Genomic DNA, 26,805 nt, shown 5'->3' with positions numbered 1-26,805 from the left:
AACCACCTGAGATGAGCCAGGAGCAAGAGCTGGGCAGCTTCCGCAAGCCTGAGCAAGATAAAAATTCACCTGGTGCAGGTGTTTTACAAACCCACTGCTGCATGTGAGCCCCTACTTCTGCTAAGTACTGCACTTAACACATCCAAGGCATCCCCCACATCTGGAAGCTGCTGATGTGCACCAATTTGCAGAAGAAAAGACACAAAATTCAGCACATTCAAGCCCGGCTGTTCTAATTCCTGCAGTTATGCAGCAGGACAAATAACTGCACTTTGCAGCTCAGCTGTAGTTTTTTGCCAACGATCAATATTTATTGCCTAATCCCATTTTCCATACCGTGTGTTAGTGGTGTCACTTGCGCCGGGCCGAGTGCGACACAGAGGCCACACAAAGCTTCGCCTGTAGGAGCTGCAGTCAGGGAGCCAGCTCTTGTCACAGCCTTACAAAAGGATTTCCTCTCGAGCGGCTCATCTTTAATCATTATAAAAGCACAGAAGTTTAATCCATTTTTGATGTAAGCGCTAATAGCTTTGTGTCCTTGAAGTTCAAAGTGGTCTTCGTGCATGTCGCTAATTAGCCGAGCAAGCAGCCATTCAGCTTCCTCTCATGTTTCTAATTAGATCCTTAACAACAAACAAATGTCGACCTTACAAAGGCTCTGCTACGATTCCCTCCATTAGTTAAACAGTTTGGGAGGGATGCAGTTCTGTGCATCCACAGCCCCCCCAGCAGAGGATCCAGGGTTCTGGGCTGGGGTATTTGCTCATAGGAGAGGTTCTGCCTTCCTGATGGCGTTTTCCAGAGGTGCCGAGCACCCCAGGGATGATGCAGGAGCAGGTGACCACTCCTCAGCACCCCCATCCCAGCTCTGCCCTGCTCTGCTGTCCCTCCCTGCGGGCATGGGATGTTCACCAGCTGTGCTGGAACTCACAAATAAACCGAAGGGGCAGATAAATGCTGTCCTGTTAAGTTGTCTTCCTAACTGGTTTCTGCCAATTTAACTGGTTTTACCGTTAATTCAAAATACGATGTGATTACTGTTTACATACTTCATAGAATCACAGAATGGTTTGGATGGGACCTTAAAGCCCATCCAGTCCCATTCCTTGTCATGGGCAGGGACACCTTCCACTATCCCAGGTTGCTCCAAGCCCCGTCCAACCTGGCCTTGGACACTTCCGGGGGGGGACAGCCACAGCTGCTCTGGGCAACCTGTGCCAGGGCCTCCCCACCCTCACAGGGAAGAATTTAATCCTAATATCCAGGCTAAATCTACTCTCATCTTTTTACTTCACATCAAATGCTTGGAACTGTTCGTTACACTCTTTTTTGTCGATCCATGTCTGTAACATGCCATGCTGGAGTCATTTCAGCAGCATCACGCTTGTCCTTGCCTGTGCTCACGTTTTTGGGCAAGTTTCTTGCTCCAGCCCTGGCATTTATCCAAGGGGGATGAATGAAGAGCTGTCTGCATCAGGACCTGCTGCTGCCGGGTTCCTCTCGGAGCCCTCGGCGGGCTGCAGGCGCTTGCTGTGTCGCAGGCGCCGACCCCAGCGCTGCTCCTGCTGTCTGTGCCTGCACATGAAGCTTTAACACTTATTACCACCCATCCAACTGGCAAATAAGAGCTAAAACTCAGATGCTGGGATATCACAGACCCCTCTGTAAGAATTTTTCCATTTAAAATGAAAGAAGAGCTGAGCCAGGTGATGCCGGCGCTTTCACCTCGCGCCGAGGAGCACGAAAGCTGCTGTTAATTTTACCATGGGCAACCACATCTGCATTAATTGTTTACCACAGCCCGGACAGGTCTTTTATTAATATTAATGAGTAAGAGGGAACAAAAGGCCCCTTTATTTTTAGCCTACTCTAATTGCGTAGTAATTACTCATCTACAAAACAAATGAGCCGAACTCCATTGCCATAGCAACAGCAACTCCGGCCTCCCACTGTACCACATTAACTGGCTATCACTCCTGTAATTTGAAATTGAAGCCTTTTGTACAATAACAGACAATACAGGAGGAAAATTAAACCAAAAACGGGTCTTTGTTTTGCTGCATAATTTAAGTCATAGTAGCAGGAGGGTCTTGCTTGGGGGGCACCTTCCTGTTGCCAATGGGCTGGGGGGGATGCTCAGGAACACGGGGGGTTACCCCAGTAACAGAAGAGGCATCCAGACTGCAAACCTCCAGTCCTGTGCAACCATCCCTTCCTGGAGGAGGGTCTGCACCAGGCAAGCTGCTGCCCAGCACATGGTGCCTGGGGGAGAGCTGGTGGCACCAGCCACACTTTTGGCAGCTGACACCTCAACCCCTTGTCAGGGCACAGAGTTTTGGGCTCTTTTAAGCATCAGGAAATGCTCACAAAGGCCCTAGCTGTGTGAGTTTATTATTTTTAAAAAGCTCAGGTTTATATACCTGCAGACTCATTTTGCATTCTCTGGCAACTTCTAACCCACTGCACTTCTCGAGCTCACACAGAGCCAGATGCACACCAACATCTGCTGCAAGGAAAAACTACTCTGCTCCTCTGGCAGTTTTCTGTTTCAGAAAGGAAAGAGGGAGAAAAAACACCACTGTAATTATGTATTTACTTTTAAAGCATTTGGGGAGAGAATCAGCATGAAAATACTGACAAGCAGTGTGTCAGTCCAATGTGCGCCGCCTCACAGTTAGCAGTTGTTCCACTAACGAGTACCAGCCTGCAACTGCTGCTGGAGAGGCAAGTTACCCTCAGCTCTGGCAGTATTTACCTGTTTAGGGACTAAAATGCATCGGACACCATCCTGTGCTCGAAGATCTCATGCACTGGAGAGCACGTGCTGAGACCCCACTTCAAACTCTGCAACAACTCATCTGCATCTTGTGGGGACCAAAGTCTAATTACAACAGCCAACAGTTCTGTCCTCCAGCTTCTGCTGGGAGAAAGGGAGTAAAACATGAATAATTGGCTGTAGTGGGGCTTTGGAGGGTACCAAAGTTGTTTCAACCCCCTGCCATGTGCAGGGACACCTTCCACTATCCCAGGCTGCTCCAAGCCCCTGGACACTTCCATGGATGGGGCAGCCACAGCTTCTCTGGGCAACCTGTGCCTCACCACCCTCACAGAGAAGAATTTATTCCTAAATAAAACAGCTCTGGATGAGCATTCTGAGGAGCATTTTCCCGTGGAAAATAATTCTCCCGATGGAAAAGACTATTAAAAGTTACCCGCTAAATTTGCTACAGATTAACTTCAACTGCAGCTCAGAGGTGGTCACTAATTGCACTGGAGATGATTTATCAAGTGCACAAGATTTTCTATTACAAAATTATTGATTAAAGCTGATGTATTTTAACCTCAATAGACTTCAGCCCAGCGTTCTGTCAAACACCGGCTGCTGTGGCCAAGGTCGAGCAGCAGCAGCACCAAATTGTTTCATATCTACTGAATTTTCTCCCTGGCACTGCAGGAAGAAGCTCAGTCCCTCATGGATAAAGGAAGATCCAAAAGTAGCATCCTACAGTAAAACAAGACACAGAGTTTCTCCTGCCTGGAGCCTGTGCTCTGAAAAGGACCTGTGGGATTCCCACCCTGGAGCAGCACAGCACTTCTGAACTAAACAGAGAAGACCCCCCTTGCATTATTATTATTTTTATAATTTGGGGTAGTAGACAGACAAGTAACTGTAAGGCTCCCAATATTGTCAGTAACAAGGCCAAAACCACCCATGGGACTGCAGAGTGGCTCCTCCAGAGTGCATTCACCACCCAGGGCTGCTCTGTGCCGGGCCTGGCTGACGAAATTCCTGTTTAAACCAGGATGATTTTCCTTGTTTCCACCCCTCCCAAAAGCCCCCATGGTGTGGGGTCCCTGCCTGGCCACCTGCCGTGCTCCCCAGCACATGCTGCCTCTGCCAGGGAGATAAGCAAAGGATAAAATCCAATGCAGCCATTAATTTCCCAATGCATCATCCGCCAGGCTCTGTCACATAATTACTGGCAGTTCCAGTGGAGTGAGAAATTCCAGCCCTTGCTGCTCCCAAGTGGTCCACTTGTTAGGTTCTGGCTTTTGAGATTACATAGCCTGGATTAAATTTTATGTACTTTTATAGAGGAGAATAAAAAAGGGAGAGCAATTCCACCAGAGCCACCGCGCCGCAAGGGAGTCCTCCCAGCAGGCTGCAGAAATCCCAAATTGGTTCATGGCCGGATCTTTGAAACGCTCCTCCTGACATCTCCACGAGCCCATGGCAGCTCCTCTCCCCCGCACACACAAACCAATCACTGTCCCCCTTTTTATAGCCATAATTTGCTAACCTATGAGTAGATTAGATTTTGGAGCACCTTCCTTAAGTGTCAGACACGGCTTCCTCGACCCCATGCAATTTGTTGCTCTGCTGGCTTTCAGACACACTCCTCACTTCATAGGCACACAGAACAGCGGGGCCCCCGTTTCCCTGGAAGATCGAGATCCGAAGGGGACCTTATCCCTGCCTTGACACACGAATGTTCAGCTCCCCGGCAGCACCAGGGGCAGCTCAGCTGGCCTCGCACAGTGTCAGCACCAGCGCTTGTTTGCTTGATTTACTCAATGTTCTATTAGAGGTAAGGAGCAGATAAAAATTCTTAATTACACTGGAAAGCCCATTCTGGATATTTTATTTCCTTTGAAAGCCCTTGCTGCCTTAAGTGCATTAATGAGTGTGTGGCTCTGCCCAGAGGAGCAGGGAGATGCTCCCACCCAGCTCAGCTGGTTTTGGGGGTGGCCAGGGCGTGGGGAGGAGGGGAGGGGTGACCACACCATGCAGGAGCTTTTCTGCTCCCATCAGGATGTTTTCTGACAAGCAGCAACCTAAACAAATAAACCAAAGCCTAATTCGGGATCTCAATTACCATCTGTTGGATTTACTGACTGCAGCGCCGTATCTGCGTTTTCCAAGTTTAGCACAGAAACCCAGGCAGGAGAAGCAAAGCCACTGCTGGCTCATGGCAGAGAGGATGAACTTGCCTCGAACTCCTCATGCTGATATTTATGAAATGTTAAATCTTCATTTAAAAATGTTCCCTTAAGCTGGGTGACATGGCAATGAGTACGACCCATCACTAGCTCAGAGTTTCTGTTGCATAATAAGATTTAAGGTTTATGACCTACAAACAATCGCTTGGTGGCTCAGGACAGGCTGCGGGGAGCCGCCTCGCACACACGGAATTATTTGGATTCCCAAATGGAGTGATTTGCGTGTGGCACATCTGGTCTACGACTGCCAACAAATGAGTCTATGGGCTAATATGGACGAGTAACAGGCTGATGGAGAAACCATGATTGTAAAATGATTTGAAAAATATCTTAAGTTCTTTGGGATACAAAATAAAAAGAAGAGAATGCAGGTATAATCAGCATTTCAATTCCTGAGGGGGGGTTAATTTGAAAAAAAAATAATGTCAGTTTTACTATCAGCATAACAGCACATGTGGGTTCTTGTACGGAGGGTGTAGGTTGCCTATAGCCAGCTTCAATTTAAACTTCCAGATAATGGGATTTAACGAATAGGGCTCTATGGATCCAAGCCGTCAGCAGCTCTCTGCTGTGTTATCCCTACGCTTTCAATCAGACCAAGGCTCTGCTTTTATCTGCCACGCTCGTTCACGTTGATGGTGCCTGTAATATCAACTCGACAATGCATGTTCTACAACTACATCTACTGCTACCAGTACGACTACTACAGTGCATGCATTTAGTTCAGTCCCACAGATACATACACTCTAAGAACAGGCAAGGGGAGATGTGAAATGTTTTACGGGACGACAGGTGTTTTGTTTTTTAAGTAAGGGAAATTAATATAAAACATCAAAAGAAAGAAAGTGTACAAAAAAATAGAGACATTTCTCAAGAGTTGATATGAGTCGTTTCTTGAACCATTTCGTCCGAACAAGCAAAAAACATGCAACCAGCTGCTACTAACAAGAAGCTGGACACTGAGAGAGGATTAATAGGTGTGGACAAACCTTCCCGCTGAGAGCGCTCAGAAGAGTGTTTGAGAGGAGGTGTGCACGTCCGAGTGTAAGAGAGGCCGGAAAGTTTGCCTCAGAGACACCCTCTCTCACAGCAGCCCCAACCAAGCAAGAGAGAAAACAACAAAACATAACTGCTCACACTCACCATCAAGGTCAGTAGCTCACGTTACGAGATTTGTTATAGCTGGCAAGTATAAAGTCCAGTAAGGGGTTGTTGGGGCACAGGGCTCAAAGGCAGCACTGGCAAGCCGGGACTGGGGCCCAAAATCCAGATGTGCCAGGGGGTGAGGTGGAGAGCAGCCCCTGGCGCCGTGGCACTGTGCTGTCCCACTGCGCCGAGTGCTGCCGGCCGGCTCGGCGGGCAAAGCCTGCCCGAGGGAGCTGGGACAGGGCTGGATTAGTGTGGCCTTATGGGTTTTGTCTCCAGTCCTCAGGGAGGAATAGCTGGTAGCAACAGATTGGGAACTGGAAAAATCTCAGGCTTGTCAATGAACCAAAGAGGAAGGAACGAAAACCCTCTCCTGACAAATTTTCCTCGTCTCGTTCTCCTGCCAGATGAACCCCTCCCATGTCAAATGCAAGAGAAAAATGTGCCCCCCCATGACTGTATTTTAAAAAAAGCATTTACACGACAAAAATGTTTTACACGTAAAATATGTCAGGTGGATTCAAAAGAAACGTGACACTGATAGTGAAGTTGTCTAGGAGGAGTTTGCAGCATTCAGACTTTTAACTTTGCTCGTTTTCCATGGCTCAGGTCCCAATTCATTAAAAAAATACAAGAATGGGTGAGGTTGTCAAAACCAGTGGAGGGATTCGGCAGCACAGTCCCACCCAGAGCGAATGGATGTGGCCAGACCTCTGTCTGCTGGAAGGACCTCAGCTATCACCTCATCACTGGGATGTTGAGTGGGGACGTGATTTACGAGCAGCTCCACGGTGCTCACCCTGCCGGCACGCGAGCAGTGACGCGGGACATGAATTTATGGTGGCACTGAGCACGAGGACAGGGACACATCCCTTTCTGCTGGTTGTAGGACAGACCTGCTGTGACACAGAAGAACCTGTTTATCTAGCAAGGTCAGCTGGTGACACGCTGCCATAGAAAAAGAAGGGGCGAGGGCAGGGAGGAGGCCCTGAGCAGGTACCTGCCCTGGTGGGCTCCTTCTGCTGACACAGCACACATGCAGGTGTCCCAAGAGGAGGAACGTCACCCCAGGGACAAATCAAGGTGGTCAGTGCCCAGGGGCTTGGAGTGAGAGGGCTGCAGCTTCCTGGGGAGACCAAGACACGCATCTGAAGGTGGATGCTCTCTGCGGGTGCTCAGTCTCCGTGCTGGCACTGATGCCAGGAAGGTGGGGAAGATGCGGCAGGACGGGGCCGGAGAACAGAGAAGGTCAATTTTGGGTGAGCTGTGGGGGCTGGAATGCTGCTGAAGAGGCAGCAGTGATGGGGGACATTGATGACATGGACTGTCATCAATGCTTTCCAGGAACCTCCTGAACAACGTTTGCTCTGTGCTGGGGCCGCTCCAGCAGCCCTGGGCAGAGCTCTCCCAGTGAGCTGGCGGTGGTGGGACATGCCTGCCCAGGTGTTTCCCAGCTCTTTCCACTTCCCGGCAGAAAGGGACCAGTTAGGGCCAGCCATGCTGTGCTCTGTGCTTTGGACCAGGCACACGTGAAGGAGGGCTGTGCGAATTTGTGAAGGAAAAACAAAAACCCAACTGAAAAGGAAAGACGGAAAAAACCCCAGCCATTTTTCTTGTAATGAATCGGGCCCGTACACTGCAGCGCAAGATCGATCGGACTCCACTGCTCCTGGATACAATTCACTACCATTGCTGATGGAGTGGCAAACCCAGGATGTCCCTTCCGAAACCAGCTTTGGATGGAGATGACTCTACAGAAACCCCCCCGTTCCCAGGCCACGGCTTGGTGCGGATGTGAGCGGGGCCGGTGACAAACCCACCTTCCTCCTTGAGACCTCGGGGCTGGGGGTGGGACGGGGGCTCTTTGGATTCAGTTTTGGGGTTTTGCCAGTTTTGTGCACGCAGGCAATTTTGAGGCTTGAAAAGACATTTCCAAACACCATACTGCTCTTTAAACTTGCCAGAAAGGGAGTTGTTAATTTAGGGTTAGATTTAGTTTCGTATTGCAAGTTCAAATCAAAAAACAAAAAAACCGAAAAAACAAATCAGAAAACCCAACAAAAGAGAAACCAAAAAACACTCAAATTAAAGACAAATGATTTTCAGGCACAGAATTGATCAATGCTCAGTTCAGTTGTAATGGGCACCAAAAGCACTCCGATTAAAAAAAAAAAAAAGATTATAATAATCAGGGAAGCAACGTTAATCCAGCCAAACCCTCTGTGCCTTGCTAAGGGGCAACTCACCAGGTCTGTTTGCACGTAAAACAAAACCTGAAGGGCAAAACATGAGGAAGAGGCAGAAACAATGAGGTCTGTTTTCCTGGAAGCATATGCAAAAGCAATCTTGGGTTTTGTTTGGGTTTTTTTTTTTCCTCTTTGGGTTTGTTTTTCCCCCTCCGTGCCGGGGCAGTAGGAGAAGCCGGGAGTTGGGGGATCCCCACAACCAGGCTGGCAAGTCACCCCTTAGGCGCTCTCTACATGCCACAGGATGGAACTGGTACAGAGAGTCCTTTGTAGCCTGCAAGCAGTGCCAGTTTGCATGGAACGGAGTTCTCCTGGTGTCTTTCTTTGGCCTCCATGGCATCAGGCTCTCGCTCGAGACACACCTGGGCCTGCGCCCACCTCCTACTCCCTCACGCAGTCAGGGCTTTTCGGGGAGAGCTCGATAACCCACCGGCACTGCCGGAAAAGCCACCGAGAGCCCCCAGCTCGGCCATGAGTGAGCTGGGAGGTGCTGCCAGCCCCATGTCCTCTGAGAGACGCCGGGACGGAGGACACGGGGCTGGCAGCAGCTCCGTCCCGGCAGTGGCTCCGTCCCGGCCTGCGTTGGGAGCCGGGGCGGCTGCCGAGCCCATGGCTCACTGAGGGCTGCTCTGAACTCTCTCACCCGAGCAAAGTGCTGATTCACATGTTCAGCAAAATTTAAACCTAAGGCAGTAACGGCAATTGGCAATGATTTATTTATTTATTTCCCTTAAGGGGAAAAAAAAAGTAGAAGTTTTCAGAAGAACAGAAGAAAAGCTTTGTCGTTCCCCATGGAAGCAGCGGGGTTGGAGCAGGCAGGGATGGTGAACTGTCAGCCATGTGCTGGTGCTGAGGGCACGAGTGATGCCATCCCAAGGGACACAGTCCCTCACCATGGGGCTGCCCCGTGCTGGCCATGGTGGAGGAGGTGACAGTGGCTCTGGGCACGCGCAGGAGCACCCAGAGCTGCTGCCACTGCCTCAACCCAACCCCAGCTTCCTGTGAGCAACCAAAACTTTTTTTCCAAAACCACAAATTAATCTTTTTCGGGGTGTCTTTCAGAGCCTCGAATTTAAACCAAACAAATAAAGAAACCAACACAATAAAGGAATAAAGAAAGAAACAAATTGGAGTATCTACCCTGGTTTTGGCAGTTCTCACGCCAATCTCCTGCAGGTGCTCCAGCCCCCATGGCCTCTGCTTGTAGTTTGGGTTTGGGTTGGGATTGATTTCCTTTTTTTTCTCTAATTTTTTTTTTTTTTTGATTATTTGTTTTCAGGTCCCCAGGATAAGTGTGAGGAAAATCAGAGAAATGATGGAGAGCTGCAGCCACACAGAATACCGACAGAGCTTTTACCTGACCCTGCACTCTCAGGGTTTGCTCTTCCACGGGCCCCCCTACCTGATCCTCTTGCTGCTGCCACGGCTGCCGCTGCTACTGGTCCATAAGCCGCTGCCGGAAAACCTGGCCGTGGAGAAAAGGAGAAGGGTAAAGACAGAAGCCAGCGGGTACCGCGAGTCTCTGCGGGGAAAAGGGTTCCGGAGCTCGCCATCCCGGCTCTCCGTGCCACCAGCGGCCACTGTGTTTGGGATGAACCGAGCCCTTGCCAGCTGCCCGCTGCCAGTGGTCCCTGCCAGCACAAATCCCCTTGGCACAGGAGGAATGGAGCTCCTGGCCATGGCACGCCGTGGAGCCAAGGAGGACAGGCTGGAGGCAGAGCCTGTAGCACTTGGCTTGTGTCTCCACACTCCCGCAGGAACGGGGTCAGCCTGCTCCGCCAACGACCCGGGAATTCTCTTCTGGGCTTATTTGCAAGTGATAATAACGTGCTGGTCTATAGACAAAGCAGTAATGGAAAATATGAGGAGGTCCTCATGTCAAGATCACGAATTTGCTGGGATCAAGCAGAAAAAATTCAATGGAATGTGGTTTAAAAAAGAAAGAAAGAAAGAAAGGAAAAAGCTCTTGAAAGCAAACCAGCCGCAGATCAAGGAGCTCTGTGACATCCCCCCTGCTCCAGGGAACCGAGCCCTTGCAGAGGAATGGAATGCTGCCAGCAAGATTGCAGATTTAATGTCTTTACTTAATTAATATTCAGAAGATCTGCCAGAGACTCTGACTTTCAATATGCGTATTTTAAGAGGGCAATGGCAAAGTCCAGGCAATCAGCAAGAACCCCAAACCCCAAAGTCAACAACTCCAGGGAGGTTCCTGGTCTCTGGGAGCTCTGACTGCTCCTGCCACCCAACAGGACAAGCCTGGGGTGGGCACCACGACGGAACCTGGCCCTTGAGCGGGCACCAGGACCATGATCACAGCTGCTTTGCAAGGCTGAAGAACCACAGGAGAACAACTGAGGCACTGAGAAAGAGAAGAGTGAGCCTGAGAGCGAGAGTGCGAGCCCAGCACGCTACAGCCCACTACCTTCAGCACTATGGCGCAGCTACAGCTCAGCTACCAGGGCAAGGAGCAGAGAACTAGGCTAGAGTGACTTGAAGCTACTTAAAACATCAATCAAAAAAAGACATACTTGCATTTAAATATGGTAATAGGGCTGTTGGGGGAAAAAAAAAAAATAGCACAGGTGAAATGTATGCAGAGGATCCCCAGGCTGGTGCTCCCTGTGCACAGAGCCCAGCACTGCAAAGCCAGCCCTGGTCCTCCTGGTGAACCTGTCTGCTGGTAACTACTACAGGCTCTGTGGAGTGGGATGGGGGGGAAGCACATCCAGACTGGGGGCTGCTGTAACCAGAGTTAAACCCGAGCGTTAAATTCCCTCTTGCTGGTGACGGAGCCATCAACCCTGGGTGGGTCCCCCGACATGTGACTAGGGCTGGAGTGAGAAGACTTTAGTGTTAAGAGTCAAATCAACCTCCAAAGAGCAAGGAAAGCATCTGCAGGACAAGGGCTGAGGCTCTGGGGCTTCATTTTCATGCAGAGCCACGGCTGGGCCAAGCTCCGAGCCCTCCCCCTGCGGCTCAGGCAGGAGCAGAGCTGGCACCAGCCCCCGTCCCTCCCGCTCTGCTCCCTGCCCACCACGGCGCCCGGTCCAAGAGCAGTGTCCTCAGCGTTCCCATGGCACCTCCACGACCAGCTGGCCACCCGCAGATCTCTCATTTGGAGGCTCCAGGGGCTCTCTAAACCATCCATACGGGATCGGAGGAGCTGTGGACTTTCCATGGAATAAAATGCCTCTGCCAAAACCAATCAAATACCCTTCAAATCACCAAGCATCCCCTGAGAACAGCACAAAAAACAGGGCTGGAAAGTTTGTTTCTCTTGTTCAGCTGCCAGGGACGCTCAGGATCTATTTGAAATGCAGGACAAAAAGTTTTGCCATGCAAAAGAATAGTGAAATAACAAGGGTGGAGAAGGCGCTCCATGGTAAGAGCCCAAACAAAGGCTCCGTTATTGCATTCCAGTGGACAGATGTGTGAAAAATTAATCCCTCCGCCCCCGAAGGAAGCTTTTATCCCAATTCTGAGATAAAAGCATCCCTGCGACATGGCACTCCAAACAGCTCAAGTGTGATCGCTGCTCGCGCTCTGTGCGGGAACGCCGCAGGGGCCGCAGGCGGAGCAGCCGCAGCACAGGCTCCAGGAGCGGGAGATGGAAACAGGGATTGATTATTAACATTGGCAAAGCCCTGCTCACTGATACACTCACAGGATGGCTCCATCACTGAAGGATCCCCAAATCAATCCGACCTACTGAAAGCCATCGATCCCCTGCTAAAATGCTCTTTGCCAGGCCCCCCGTCCATCGGCTCGCTCAGCTGGGAACAGCTCCCCTGTCACTGCTGTCGAGCCACTAATGCTGTGTGACCTCCCACCACTGTGCCAGCATCTCTGTGGTACCTCTGTGGCTCTCTGCTCCTGACCCCCTCAGCAGTGATGGGCATCTGACACCATCCCACTCTGCCTGATGGGGCTCCCAGCACAGGGCACCGGGAACGCCTCCGAGAGCTGGAGCAGGGGACAAGGAGAACTTGTAGCCAGCAGTGTGATAACAATGGTCCAGTGCCACTGTTTCCCCTCAGCAATGCCTGGTAAGTGCAGGCATCTCCAGGAGATGGCAGTGGCTTTGGAGACTGCTGCTGTAGGGTGCCAGCAGGCCCTTTAATCCCTGCACCTGCTGCTAAGGGGCTCTCAGGCTCCCAGTTCATTTTTAAGAAGCAGCTTGGAGGTAACTGGGTGCCACAAATGGGTGCCTGGACAAGAATGCCGTGAAACCAATGGAAGCATTGATGGCAGCATCTCTGGATCCCACCCTGGACAAGCAGGAGCATGGCCTGCATCAGCCCCACTCTCTCCGAGCCCTCTGAAGTCACCTGGAAAATCAAAAGAGCGGAGGGAGAGATCAATTCATTCCTGGTGTTTGTTTAAGCACAAAAGATCCCCGTGCTTTGTGTGCCCGCTGCTCCCAGCTGCCCAGAGGAAACAAGCTCCCAGAGCCATTCCAAAGGCCAGCAGTGCCCACTTCAGGCACTGCAATTAGAAGGTATTTTACAATAAACGTTTTGCACTGGGCTCACACACTGTCCAGGAAAGCCCTGAGGATTCACAGCAATTTCATGCTCTCTCATTGCTCGGAATGAGCCAAAACCCCTGTTCCAAGTGCCAATTTTTCACAGATAAATTTTCCTGCTTCCTGCATCAATAGTTTCACTTTAAATAGTGAAGCAGCAAGGGAAGATGGACAGATCCGTGTTAAATTCTTTGCCCTGAGGTCCCACATTTAGTCCGTGGCTGGTGTCTCTCCAATGCACAGGTGAGTTTGGGAGAAGGGGAATCCCAGGATGGCACAGCCCTGGAGCAGCAAGTTTGGGCTGGAGCACACAGCCCTGCTGTCTTGCTCTGGGTATTGAAGTGGGAACACAGGATTTAGCAGATTTTCCAGGGGCTTTGTGAACAAATCTGGCGAGCACGACGCTGCCTGAGCAGGGCCAGGCTTCACATGGGCTCCAGGGGCTCACCAGGTCTCTGCCCTGCTCCATCTCCTGCTCTGGTGGGATCATTCCTTCTTAAATCACTGAGTTCTCCTGCCCTCCAGCCTGGGTCTGGCTACAAGGCAACCACAAGGGAATAACACAAGAACCATTTGTCCCCCTTCCTGATGCCAGGACTCTCTTCCTGCAGCTCCGGCTCTAAGAGAAGTCACTGACTCCTTCAGTCTTGCTCTGATCAGCCTTTGAAGACCCCAAATACCTTGCATCCCCAAAGCACACACAACCCTATCCTCTACAACCAGTCAGACAATAAGAATCAACCCAAAAAAAGGGCACAAAGATCATGAAATTAATTCTTACATAAAAAAATATCATGCAAAGGATTTCCTCTGTTTAATGGCCAAAGCACTTGGGCACCTGAGGTCGCATGTTCAGACCTCAGCAATGAGCAAAGGGATTTAAAATAAGAAAATGGAAGCCGAGATGCTCGAATCACCACCTGACTTCAGAAAATAGTCAAAATCATAGAACAGGCACGGAGAATTAAATAAAAGCCATCAGGAAACTGCAACTAAGAAGCAACCCCTTTGGGCTGTGTTCACGGGGTGTTTGCAGTGCTCACACGTGAGCTGCAGACTGGTCTGTGCAGGGTGTTTGGGGGTCCTTGTGCTGAGGGGATCGAGCTCAGAGCTCCTTCACACCCCAACACTTCACCTCTTACACCCCTGGTGCTCCCCAGCGAGCTGACCTGAACCCCGGCCTTCCAGGAGGGTCACTTCATCTCCCAGGAAAGAAGTGCAAAGGCTGGAATATGAATTCATGTGCAGGCTGAGCGGGGAGAGGAGCCAGGGAGCTGATCCCCCCTTTTCCAGCGGCGTTCCCAGAGCTGATCCCCCCTTTTCCAGCGGCGTTCCCAGAGCTGATCCCCCCTTTTCCAGAGGCGTTCCCAGGAGCTGATCCCCCCTTTTCAAGTGGCGTTCCCAGGAGCTGATCCCCCCTTTTCAAGCGGCGTTCCCAGCAGCTTTGATCAGCCCGAAAAGCTGTGCCAGGCTCACAGCTGTCATTTCAGATGGGTTCTCGCTTGCATTATTCTTTCCATTAGGCAGTGTTATCCTCTTTGGAGGATCTTTAGGCTTCATTTCAAAAGTATCAGAGACTCAAAACCATGAAGCAGAAGAGCCTGGTAGGTTTTTTTTGAAGGCAGGCAGGCGTGGGTCCAATTTACCGGGCAAAAATGTCGTCTTTAATGGTGAGCACACACAAGGGAAAGCTCCATCCCAAAACAATCCCTTTATGTTTAAAACCTTCATCTTCCAGGCTCTCTGTCTCACACTCCCCCACCCTTTCTATAAGGAAACACAAATAAGAAAGAACAAAACCTGCTACTACTCCAAGCTTTAAAAGAACAACTCAGTGCTGAATATTTAGAGAAGAACATAACACCCACAGAAATCAAATGTTCCCTAGAACTCATCAAAGATCGGGATTCTACCAAATCATTCACAACTCATTACCACGGTTTAGTAGCAATTAACTCCTCGGGATTTGATTGCAGACTCTATGAAAGCTTTCTCAAAGTCCACAGGAATGTGGGGCAGCAACAAGCCCTGCTTGGAATGTCCTGCGTTTCCCACCAGTGACCCTGGTTTGTCTGTGAGGAGGTGGGATAGTGCCATCCACACCACAGCTGATGAACAGGACCCAGCACAGCAGGGCAGACCTCCAGGGAAACAGGGCAGTACTTTCCTACGGTTTTGATCAATTCTGTTAACACTTTCAGCATCTACAAGCCTGCTCCGAGTCCTCTGTTGCAACAGCCCCTTAAGTGCTTCCCTTTGTCTTTTTCCACTGTGTTACATCAACCTTGTTAAAATCTATTTCAGCAAATTAGGGAATTTCAGCCAGAACCCACCATGCATCACGGACCCTCATCCCACAGCCCCTGCATCATCCAGGGCCCAGCCACACGTGCAAGGTCTGTCCCATGCCCCCCAATGTCTGTTTGCAGATGGATGTTATGATGAGCAAATATTCCCATTGTGGAATTCCAACAGAACAATAAATCCCAAATATAGTTAATTTAAAATTTGGCACTTCCACTTTATATACAGTAAATGACCCATTTTTCAGCTGTTGGGACTCTCAGGCCGTGGGTTTTAGGATGAGAATGGTGCATTTCTGCCCAGTAATTACTTTATGCATCAGCGAGACAAAGCCTTGTCTGTCTCCAAATTATCATTCTGGGGCATTTCAAGTGCAATAACCCTTTTGCAGTTATTTCACTATACTGAAAACTGGGAAACTTCTCAAAGGCAAACAGTTTGTTCTAAAAAAACCTATTTATTCAAAAAACCACAAGCCAAGAAGCAAAAGCTGGGAGCTGATTTAGGTTATTTACTCTACTTAAAACCTGCTCCTACCCTACAGCAGCTTCAGGGCTCCACTTCTCAAATGTGCCCTATGGAAACCCCCACCATCCAACACTCAGGCCCAGTATGTAACTGGTAACGTCCCTAATTAGCAACTGGTGAAACCCAGAGAATTATGAGAGAATCAAGTGAATGGATGAAAGAGAATCTCAACCACACCATTTCCTAAAAGCAAATGGTTCTGTTTAACACGAATTGATTGCTTCCATAAAAGAATTTCATAGAACGAGAGTCATAGAATGGTTTGGGTTAAAGGGACCTTAAAAACCATCTCATTCCACCCCCTGCCATGGGCAGGGACACCTTCCACTATCCCAGGTTGCTCCACTACACCAACCCAGCCTTGGATGCTTCCAGGGATGGGGCAGCCACAGCTTCTCTGGGCAACCTTTGCGAGGTCCTTGCCACCCTCACAGGTAAGAATTTCTTCCCAGTATCCCATCTAACCCTGCCCTGAGGCACTTTGAAGCCATTCCTCCTTGTCCTGTCTCTCCAGGCTCTTGTAAACAGTCTCTCTCCATCTTTCCTGTAGGCTCCCCTGAAGTCTTCTCTTCTCCAGGATGAACAATTCCAATTCTCTCAGCCCTTCCTTGTAGGAGAGGTGCTCCATCCCTCTCATCATCTTGGTGGCCTCCTTTGGACTTGCTACAACTTATTTTAAAGGCCAAAGCCAAACATTTACCACAGATTTTTAATCAACAAGTTAAGTATAAAGGAAATGATGGCTGCAGGGGCAGGAATACCCAGGTGCTCACTGGCCCCACGCTGCCTTGCAGCACAACAGCTCTGAATTTCTGCATTTCAGTCCCCTGCTGCTGGATGAACAAGGGCAGGTTAGATTGAACCACATTAAGGCACCTATTTGGAGTTCAGCAACGTGGCACTGATTTGCTTCAAGCCTCATTTCTGCTGCTCTGATGGTAAAGAAAATGAGCTATTTGGTTAAGCTGCTTGTCTCAATTTTTATGAATGATCTAAACTATCTGGGTAAGTATTATTTAAAGACAGGTCCTTAATGATGAACAAAGGCATAAAAAGAACTCGTGTCTGGAGGCTGAAGCTGGAAAAATTCAACACAAAGAGGCAACTTCATAAAAGAGAAGGCAGTAAATCACAGGACAAGGTTATCAGAGGGTGGGGAACTCTTCACCACTCATGTGCAGCTCAACCAGCACAGCCATCGCTGGCAGACAGGGACTTTCCCCGTGCCTCACTGGGCATTCCATAACCCATACTATGAAAGAGGTCGGAGGGGAGGATTGGGATGCTGAGCCCAGAAATCTTCAAGGTATTGCTGCAGCAACTACGATCACTGCACCTGGACAAGGCAGGATGCGGAAGCTCCTCAATGGCCAGCTGGAAACCCGACTACTAAAACATTCACATTTGAATGTTTTTGTGCTATAAGGAGACCAATCTTGTCAAGTTCTTTGTAACCTCAGCTTCAATTTTTAACAGCTTTAGTCAAAAATTGTCTCTACTGAGGCACAAGGCAGGAACACAGGGGAGCTGTCATGCTCCGGCTGGCTCGGACACGGAGAATTCCTTACAGCAGGATGTGCATTACCAGACTGTGTTCCTCCTTCTGCAGGGTTATCCATGTTTTCCTCCACACACGGGTGTTTGTGTTACGCCTCTTTACTTTTGTGAGTAATTGCTCTCATTAACCCTCCCGGTCACTGCAGCTGTGGCCTGTTCAAAGCTGAAACCATCACTCTGGAGCTGCAGCATCACCCCAAAACACAAAGAGCTCTACAGACACCAGCAGGTTTGGAGGTCTCTTCCTTTTCTCTCCTCTCTGCCCCTTCAGGATCACTCATTTTCAGGGCAATGAACCTCAAGTTTTAAAGCCTCAAACTGCAGGCACAGATCAGTGAGCAGCCGAGAACAGGATGATCAGTGTTCAACGTTCAAGATGTTCTTATTTCTCAGTTATTCAAGTTGTAAGTGGAGAAAAATCTTATGAAGGACCTGGGCAGTTTTGGGCCTCAGCCAGACATGGTATTCAGGGAAACCTCCAGAGCAGCCTCACACTGAGGGGATGGGGCAGGAAAAGGGGGACAGGCTCCATTTTCACCAGCCACACTCTGCTGCCATTGACAGTGCTGGGCGCTGGACCATCAATACAGACCAACAGCTTCTCTCTGGAAAATCTCACATTAAATCTCGTAACAGGATTACTTTAAGGGGTAGGGGGAAATAGAAGGTGAGAAAGGCCTTTTACACAATTCTCTGCAACATCAAAAAACTGCAGCTTTTCTCAGAAAAACTGTGCCTAAGAGGCAAAGGTGCTTCAGTTCTGCTCAGACTCAGAGAACAGCTCTAGAGACCATTTTTTCCTGCATCAAAATACAATCATCTAAGCAGAACTTGAAGGAGAACCTTCTGAGTGGAGATTTATGGGCTCTGCTATATTAATTCCTCAGTTTGCTGTCTACAGTTCCAGCTGCTCCTCCCTCCATGGATGCGCCTGTAATGGGAACGATCCCTCGTCAGCAAAAGAACACCCAAAACCGTAATTTTAAACCAGGTCCAGTCTATAGCCTGTTCTCAGGAATGGAGGCTGAAACGGAGAGGTGGGAAGGGGTAACTCAGGTGGTTCCAACAGATTCCAAATGCACTCTGTAAACCAGTGATGCCATGCAGATGCAGTGATGTGTTTAGGTGAAAACAAGGCATGCAGCACAGGGGAGAGCAGAGCAGATTTAAGCAGTTAAGAGAGGGTTAGACAAAGGAGTCAGAAACATCTCCAGCTTCGTTCCACATCTCTTGCTGTTACAAGGCTTAACTAACTGAACAATTTAAAACAGGTTTCACATTTCCTCCTTCTATTTTGCAGCTGCCACCAGGTTCTCCTTTTCTGAGTGTTACGTTTGATCATTCCAGTATCACGACCAGACAAACTTTGCTCCCATTAGTAAATGTTCTACAAGCCCTACACCTGTGTAACAGTGCTCGAAGAGTGTTTTACAGAGCTGACCCCTATTAATACAGACTTCATCTCTCCCTGTGGGTACAGAAGCCATGTGTAGGCAGCACTTTAGAATCACTTTACCTCAGCAGAGTAGGAAGTTGGGTGCTCAAATACAGGGAAATGTGGCTTGGGGTCGATGAAGCACCACACGCCCCAGGGCTGGGTGTTTCACACCAATGCACAAGGGACAGAGGGAATGGTTGGCTTTTTGGGATGCTGCAACCACACCCTTTTCCTCCCATCCCCACTGCACCCCCCTTCGAGGTTATTAATCAAGGGGGGACCTGAGCAACAGAATTTGCTTTGGGGTGTCCTAAACCCCAGACACGGGAATCTCCTTCCCTCTCCTCCTGTCAAGACACTATGACAAAGAAGCCTTAAGCATGACATAGTAATTCCCCTTGTCTTTGGCACCAGTTCCTTTTCCTGACCTGGAAAACACCTATTTTCTAGTTATTACCTCCTAGGTGAGCACCACACGTAACTTTACACAGGATACCTCCCTGCCCAGCACTGATGAGTGAACACTGTGGGACTGGCATCAGGAGAGAAACTGAATTAAGCTCAACAGAAGGTTGGTTTAAATGCTCTCATAGTAACAAACAAACCCCATCAGTCTGAGACTTTGAACCATCTTGTGTTGCATTTCCACTGCCCCAGGCACTGCAGGAGCATGACCCAAGGCTGAGCTCATGGCCTTTGCAGCACCAGTATTAATAAGCAAATATATTTCCCTGAGCTCTGCAAAGTTTATGAAAATATTTGTTTTTCTCACCTCTCACCATATACAAAGGTTTTAATAAGCTTTAACAAACATACAAGCAAACAAACCCTTAATTAAAATAAATAATTTAAATTTCTGACCTGAAGGCTTCTATGGAACTTCGACAACCCCCAAACACTCAGGTGATGATGGGAGAAAATATAACTGGGATAAAGACAGTGCAGGAACATCCTGCCAACAGTGCTGGAGGACCAGTGGGGATGCTGCAATTTCCTCTCCCCCCAGTTACGAGTACATTTTGTCTTTTTTTGGGTGTAATTTTTGCTGTAAACACACCTCGTATGTAACTGTTCCTCTGCAGGTTCTTCAAACAGCGGGTCACACGCTCTGAGTGATGGTTGTTTTATTCTTTTATTCAACTGTCATTGGTACTGGTTATTTGGGGCATCCAAACCAAAATATTAAAACTGCAAGCTAAGAGAGCAGCAACACAGCAAATCCGTTGTAAACAATTTATTATTATTTTCTACCTCAGTTACTTACAGGAAAAAAGTCATAAAAAAGAAAAAAAAAAAGAAAAAAAAAGAAAAGCACAGATGGACTATTTACAAAAAATGAGAAAATTCACAATAGCTGAAATGTTTGCAAATCATGCACACTAAGACAAGTTCACAAAAGCAAAGCAATTCATAGCAAAAAAACCCAAACAAAATAATAAGAAGCCATACAGATTAAAAAAAGCTATTGCCTGCAGAGAAGTCAAAAGAAAACTACCCAAGTATTACATCAAGCATCTTTAATGAAATGAACAGCACAGCCGTGGATTGTAGAGCCTTTGACACCGACATTTTAAACAAGTGGATTAACAAACATTAAAATGCATTACAGTTCTACTGTAAGCATGCAACATACTTCTCACAAACTTATCATCAAGTGGGTAGAAACACTTCAAGAATGGCAGAATTTAAACAGAATGTGTGTTTTCTACCCGAAAGTCCAGAATCTGGTCTTGTTAAAGCCAATGGATAGAGGTTTGCAGCTCTCCTGCGATTTGGGTGGAGATGAAGAGGCGCGATGCAGCTTAAGCAGGGAAAGCTTGGCCAGAATTTAGGAAATTTGCCCATGATTTTGCAAGCAAAGTTTGGAAGGAGAAGCAGCTGCAGGCAGTGTGCAGGACCATCGCCGGTCAGAGTTGGGATCAAAGAATCAGAGAAACCCAGAATGGTTTGGGTTGGAAGGGACCTTAAAGCTCATCCAGTTCCACCCCTGCCATGGGCAGGGACACCTTCCACTGTCCCAGGCTGCTCCAAGCCCCACTGGCTCTGGGAGCAGGGCAGGAATTGCTGTGGGGGGCAGCAGCTGCCTGAGCCCCTCTCTTGGTGGCATCTTGCCACGGCCCTGGTGTGATGGTGGCAGCTCCCAAAGAGCCCCCAGGCCAGAGGGAAGGGAAGGAAGGGGACACATGTGGGCCTGTGACACCACAGGGTCACACAGCTGGGGTAACTCAGCCCTGCGCTGCCAAGGGCCCAGGGACAGGAGACGCCCGTCTCGCTCCACCCTGGATGGGATTTGTGCTACTGCTGGACGTCACCACGTTAAAAAGCGCCAATCACTCTCTTTGGGGCTGTTTGTGAGACCAAATCAACCCAATCATCCTTCTTACTTCGTTGATAAAATGATTTCTAAAAAGTTTGTGAGAAGTCATGCCTTCGGAACGCCCCTGACCCCATCCTTGTGAGTTACATTCCAAGTGGGCATTAAAAACTCATAACAAAGCAGAGGAAAAAAAATAAGAAAAAAAAATAAAAAGCAAACTCAAAGCAGTGAGGATATGGAGCCTTTAAAAAAATAAAAATAAAATAAAAAGTCCAGTCAATCAAACCAGCCAGTAAGAGCAGCAATTTTTCAGTGGACATTGATATTAAACATGGACCACCCAGGCTTTCTCTGTCTCTCTCTCATTAGCACTGTAGTAAACCCCGATTAATTTGTTATGCATCTTTAAGAACTAGTTGATAAAAATTATGTCTTGTGAAATCGGCAAATAGTCTGCAAAGTGAAATAAGAACAGAAATTAATAGATTAAACTGAAAAGATAAGTCCCAGAAATTAAAAAAAAAATAAAAAAAGAAGAGACACAGAAAGGGAGTGATTGCAATTAAAATAAAAAAAAAGAGGCAATGTACTGCATGAGGAAGGGCTGGGAGGAATCTCGGGATGGGAGAAGATAGAGCAGTCGCCAAAGGGTTGCGTGTCTTGCCCCTGGAGCCAGGGGCTGTCCCATGCCATAGGAAATGGTGGAGATGTGGGAGAGGATGTGGGAGAGGACATGGGACAGCCCGTGAGGGGACCCTGCCCACAGCTCTGACACGGACACGGGAATGGGAATGCAAACAGGTGCCTCATGGCATTTGTACCTCGTTTCACTTGGAAAACAGGAAATACCGTCAGGACAGTTCAGTCAGAAGGGAATTCCTTTTTCTGGCTTTAATTTACTGAAATAGTAACTGGGCAGCACAACCTGCACAGGGACAGTGCCTGTGACAGCCCTGTGGGGCGACCCCGGCCCGGCCACCCCGCCCAGCCGGTGGATGGAACATGGGCAGGTGCAGGACACGACTGGGCTGTGACAAACGCTGCCAGAGCTCCTGAGAGCAGCCCAGAGTGTGACTGAACATCCTCTGTGTGTCTGTACTGAGGCTGCACCACCAGCGCGTTCAGGGAGGGAGGCAGAGGAAGCTCTCAGACCCGGGATGCTCCTGCAGAAACAGCCGAGTACTTCTCCCTCCAAATCACGACACTGAGACTTTAAACCTGACAACTTACTAAAAAAGCACATTTCAGATTCCCTTCCACCAGTTTGCAAGTGCCTGTCTCACACTCCAAGCCCTACCACAGGCCCCACTGAACTTCTGCAAGTGCCAAAATGCACGAAAGGAAGGGCTGGCACATCCCTGTCCTTGAGTCCTGCCCTGCTCCTGGAAAGGCTCCCTGGCACTGAGCTGTGCACTGTGGCACTGGGCTCCCTGCCCCAAACACCTGCTCCAGCGAGGGGGGCACCCCATCCTGCTGCTGGACCATTCCTCACACCACGCCTCCGGCCAGGACGCTCCCCACCCCGCACGCTCCGCCGGGTTGTGATTCTGGAGATCAGAGCCCCAAATCACCTGAGAAACTCCCAACAACTCTGGAAAGGTTCTGATTACTGCTAAGGAATAATTGATCCGAGCAGGAGGAGAGCAGGGGAAGAGCTTTGGGGCAGGGGAACTCAACAAGGTGAGACAGGACCCTGAGCATCTCCTGGTGCTTCCTGGCTCCCCTGGGCCCCACCACGGCCCACAGCTTTCCACATGGATTCTTTTTCCATATTCAAGCTCTGCAGGAGACTGAAAATAACCAGGCAGTAACTGGAAGTCCTGCTTTGATAAAAATAGGCCCTTAATAAAAATACATCTAAGAAGGGGTCGAGTCAAAGGGTGCCTTTTCTGTCAGCAAGCAGACACATTCACTTTCGACATGTTTATAATTAAACTCATCTAAGCTCTGCTGATTTCCATCATTAAACCTATCAAAGGTGTCTCTCCTTCAGTGCCTTCATACAATCAGCTGGCACACAGAATCGTGAGGAGTCAGAGTGTGAGACAACACACAAACACTTGCTGAAGCCTCCTCCTCACCTCCAGCTCCTGGCTGCAATCCTGCCAGACCACACTCTCCCACTGGTTCCAGCAGAACCAGAGGTGGTGTCACCTGGACCTGGGGCAGCTGCCTTGTCCCCACCAGCACCGTGTCACCCTGGCAGCTCTGCTGTCTGCCTGACGCCCCAGTTGTTTCAGACTTGGCCTGGTCCAGGTGGGAAGACGTAGCACTGGTGGGAAGAGGTGGCTCAGCTTTCGGTAGAGCCCCGACATTTGTGACTTCAAATACACAAACCCTCACAGTGCTGTTCCCCTTGGTGTTATTGATCCTGCAAAAACCAGCTGCACAATAACCCCATCACAAGGACACTGTGCATGCTACAGGTGACAACAATCCGTATTTTCCCAAACCAGAGTGTCATCCTAATGACCTAGGACTGAACACAAGGCTCCACATTTGCCCCAGTGCGCTGCAGGTGGAGCTAAGCGTCTGCTCACATCCTCACCCATCCTAGAGAACCTTCCTGTGAGGTGCTGGTTTTCCTCCTGCCCCTCCCTGCTCACTGCAGGGGGGTTCACTGGGTGTCCCCGTTACCCCAAGCTCCCACCCCTGTGCTGTGAGCCCTGAGGAGTGCGCGACCCTTGTGACAAGGCTGCTCAGGAATTCAGGAGTCTCCTAACCATGGTGGCCAGCTGGGGCTTCAGCCACAAACACAGCAGTGCTGCTTGGCTTGTTCCAGCTGCTTGGGAAAAACCCGGAATGAAAGAAAACTCCCTGTCCTGTGTGGTGCCAGTCCCACTGCGGAACACGCTGGAAAGGGCAAAGGCTTTGCATGGGCTTTGTTGGATGCCCCATCCCTGGAAATGTTCAAGGTCAGGTTGGACGGGGCTCTCAGCAACCTGATCTAGTGGAAGGCATCCCTGCTCACTGCAGGGGGTTGGACCTTTGAAGGCCCCTTCCAGCCCAAACCATCCTATTCTGTGGTTCTACGATCTGTTCCCCCCCGAGCCCGCCGAGCGCCCCAGTCCCGGCCCAGCGCGGCAGCTCCGCCGAGGGCAGGGGGAAGCGAACCGACGCCAAAGCACAGCATCACCCCACGGCTGCTCGCTGCTCCTGGGGAGGAGCCCCCGAGCCCGGCACGGAACACGGCGAGGTCGGACTCCGCACTCCAAAAGTGAACGTTCACTTACCACAGGCCAGCACGGGAAGGTGTGTGCGGGTCCCTGTGTGCGTGTGCGTGTCTGTGTGTAGCTCTACAATATCTATGAAAGGAAAAACCCATCAAAGGGAGGGTAACAGCTCTTCAGTGATCTCTCTTGCTTTTATGTTTTAATTTAAGAAGTTTTGTTTTCAAATAACCAGTACCAATTTATACATTAGGAAAAATGTATTGAAAGTATGTCGCTATAAATGTCTATTTTAAAATAGTAAAAAAAAAAAAAAAAAAAAAAAAAAAAAAAAAAAAAAAAAAAAAATTGCTGTTGTGTGAGGTGCTCCCTGCAGACTTGCCTGTCTCAGCTTGCAGCTATGGACTTAAAAAAAAGGAAAAAAACAAAGAACAAACAAACAAGAAAAAAACCCCAAAAAAAAGAAGGAAAGAGGGGAAATAAAGCAAATCTGCAAATGAAATGTACGTACCTGGGAACTGATAACTGTAACTTGGGGCAAATCCAGGATATCCTCGGCCATATGTTGCAACAAAATTCGGGTAACCTTGATCACAGAAATGTAAAAAAAAAAAAAAAACAAGAGAGAGAAGTTTGAGGATTAATGAAGGGTTTTTCTGAAGGGTTTTTTTTTTTTTGTTTTTTAATACAATGCACAGTGACAGGGAGAATGGGTGAGACCTAATTTTACAGAAGGTATTAAAAAATCAGATTTATTCTGCTCATGCCAAACTGCAGAGAGGTTTCATCATTATCCTGGATAGAAACATCTCGAGCTGCCGGCGCTGGCCCAGCTCCGAGCAGGAGCCCTGTCACTCTGGTAATTAACATGCACTTTGGTGTCTGGAGCCCAAGGACTGTGCATACTTGTTAGCTGGAAGAGTAAATGCCAAATGCTAAGGCTAAACACATAACACGGGTTTGCTCTGACATTTGGAGAGCTTACAATGAATGTACTTTGCTTCAGAGCTATTGACAGTTGGAGATTAAGGTAGTAGTAATTCTTTATCCCGGGAGTGTGAAGGACAACAGTTAACACATCAAAGAGTTGGAGGCAACAGCAGCGACGAGCCAGGGAGTCAAAGAGCTTTTAATTTTTCAGGAAAGTAAAAGGAAGCTGTGTGAGGTGCTTCCGAAGGCCCTTTCTGAGGCAGAGCAGCGGCGCAGCCGACCTCGGGCTGCTTTGGGAGGGTTATGAGGAGAAAAACCCACTTGAGAGCATTCTGTGAATAAAACCACCTCAGTGAAGGCACAGAGTGGTAACTCTGCTGGCTGGAACAAGCAGCTGGAATATGAGGGAGCAGGGCCCGGAGCGAGGGTGCTGATGGGCACTGGTACCAGCCTCGGGTGAAGTCTCCCTGCGCCACACGATGCCTGTGTGCCAGGACCAGCCAGGCTGGGCAGGGGGCCTCACTCTCTTGTCTGCATGTGCTGGATGTCCCACTGGTCCCTGGCCATGCGTGGGCTGGCAGCAGCCACGGGGTCGCACACTGTGACACCCCGTGTTTTAACCTCCCCACCCTTACAGAGCACCAGCCATTCTCTCTGGTCCCACAGTGGGCTATTTGCTCTGACCCACATGGCCAATGTCCCGAGGTGTCCTGTACACTCAGAGGGTTTCCTAAAATTCTAACCTCACATTGATTCTCAACCTTTCCTCGCTCAGTTTTCTTAAAAACAGGCACCACCCCGTGCAATTCCAGTGCACTAAATGCCGCAGAATGTCCCCACTGAGCCTCAGAGTCACCCCAGGCCTCTCCAGACCAAGAAACCATCAGGAAAAGTTTTCTCCCGCTGTCTGAAGTCAGTGGGAATCTTGGCAGCAGCTGGGATGGAGTCCGGGCACATGCTCAGCAGCCGAATTGCTCTTCTGGGGGGCTCCTATCTCTGCTTTTATTTATCCTTTAATACACCCATCCATCACCCAGCTCTTTTCCTGCTGCAGCAAGTCCCTCCATTTCCGATCAGATTTATATATATGTACAGCGTACTATTAATCATAATCTAAAACTGGAAGATAAAAATGCTTGGATGAATTCTGATTATGGGATTAAGCAGTGCCAGGCAAAGGCAGCCCTATGACGCCCGGACAGCACGTGGCGCTCAGTGATATGTACACACTGCTTTAGCCCTCCTTTCACAGCTCAACAGCTGGATTCCCTTAGAAATTAATCACCTCTGTCATTAAATCAGATCTTTCAGAGTTAAGCTTTACAAACCTTTTTTTCCTTTCCTTTTTTTTTTTAACAACACTATTGATAAATGGATTGTTTGCTAAGTACATAGTGCCATTAACGCCACTGAAAAATCGCTCTGCGGCGTCCGACCGCAGCCCCTCTCTCCTTGCCAAGAGGAAGAATTCAGTTTATTCTGATTCAGGCAATTCTGAAGCAGATCTGTCAGCTCACAACTGTCAGGGCACAGGGACTGACATGCTGGGCAGCACCTGAGCTCTGCAGGTGTGGTACCTGTGGCCCCAGCTGGATTGGCACAGTGGGGGGATGGCAGCTGCCCACAGTGGTTTGGATGCC

General features: G+C 49.1%; 1 protein-coding gene across 1 annotated transcript in view; it reads right to left on the bottom strand.

Moving 5' to 3' along the window:
* MSI2 (musashi RNA binding protein 2) overlaps window positions 1-26,805 on the bottom strand; it is a gene marked incomplete at its 3' end in the record, with an annotated part of 201,277 nt that overhangs the window by 7,364 nt on the left and 167,108 nt on the right. Inside the window, exons 7-9 of the mRNA XM_017730873.1 lie at window positions 24,747-24,821; window positions 10,925-10,948; window positions 9,796-9,858 (exon numbers count right to left, since the gene is read on the bottom strand). Coding sequence (XP_017586362.1) covers window positions 9,796-9,858; window positions 10,925-10,948; window positions 24,747-24,821 — 162 coding nt within the window. The remainder of the gene's footprint in view (window positions 1-9,795; window positions 9,859-10,924; window positions 10,949-24,746; window positions 24,822-26,805) is intronic.

Source organism: Corvus brachyrhynchos, unplaced genomic scaffold (genome assembly GCF_000691975.1).
Source record: "Corvus brachyrhynchos isolate BGI_N302 unplaced genomic scaffold, ASM69197v1 scaffold283, whole genome shotgun sequence".
In the NCBI taxonomy this organism is placed as follows: Eukaryota; Metazoa; Chordata; class Aves; order Passeriformes; family Corvidae; genus Corvus; species Corvus brachyrhynchos.
This window is presented reverse-complemented; position numbering and strand designations above follow the sequence as displayed.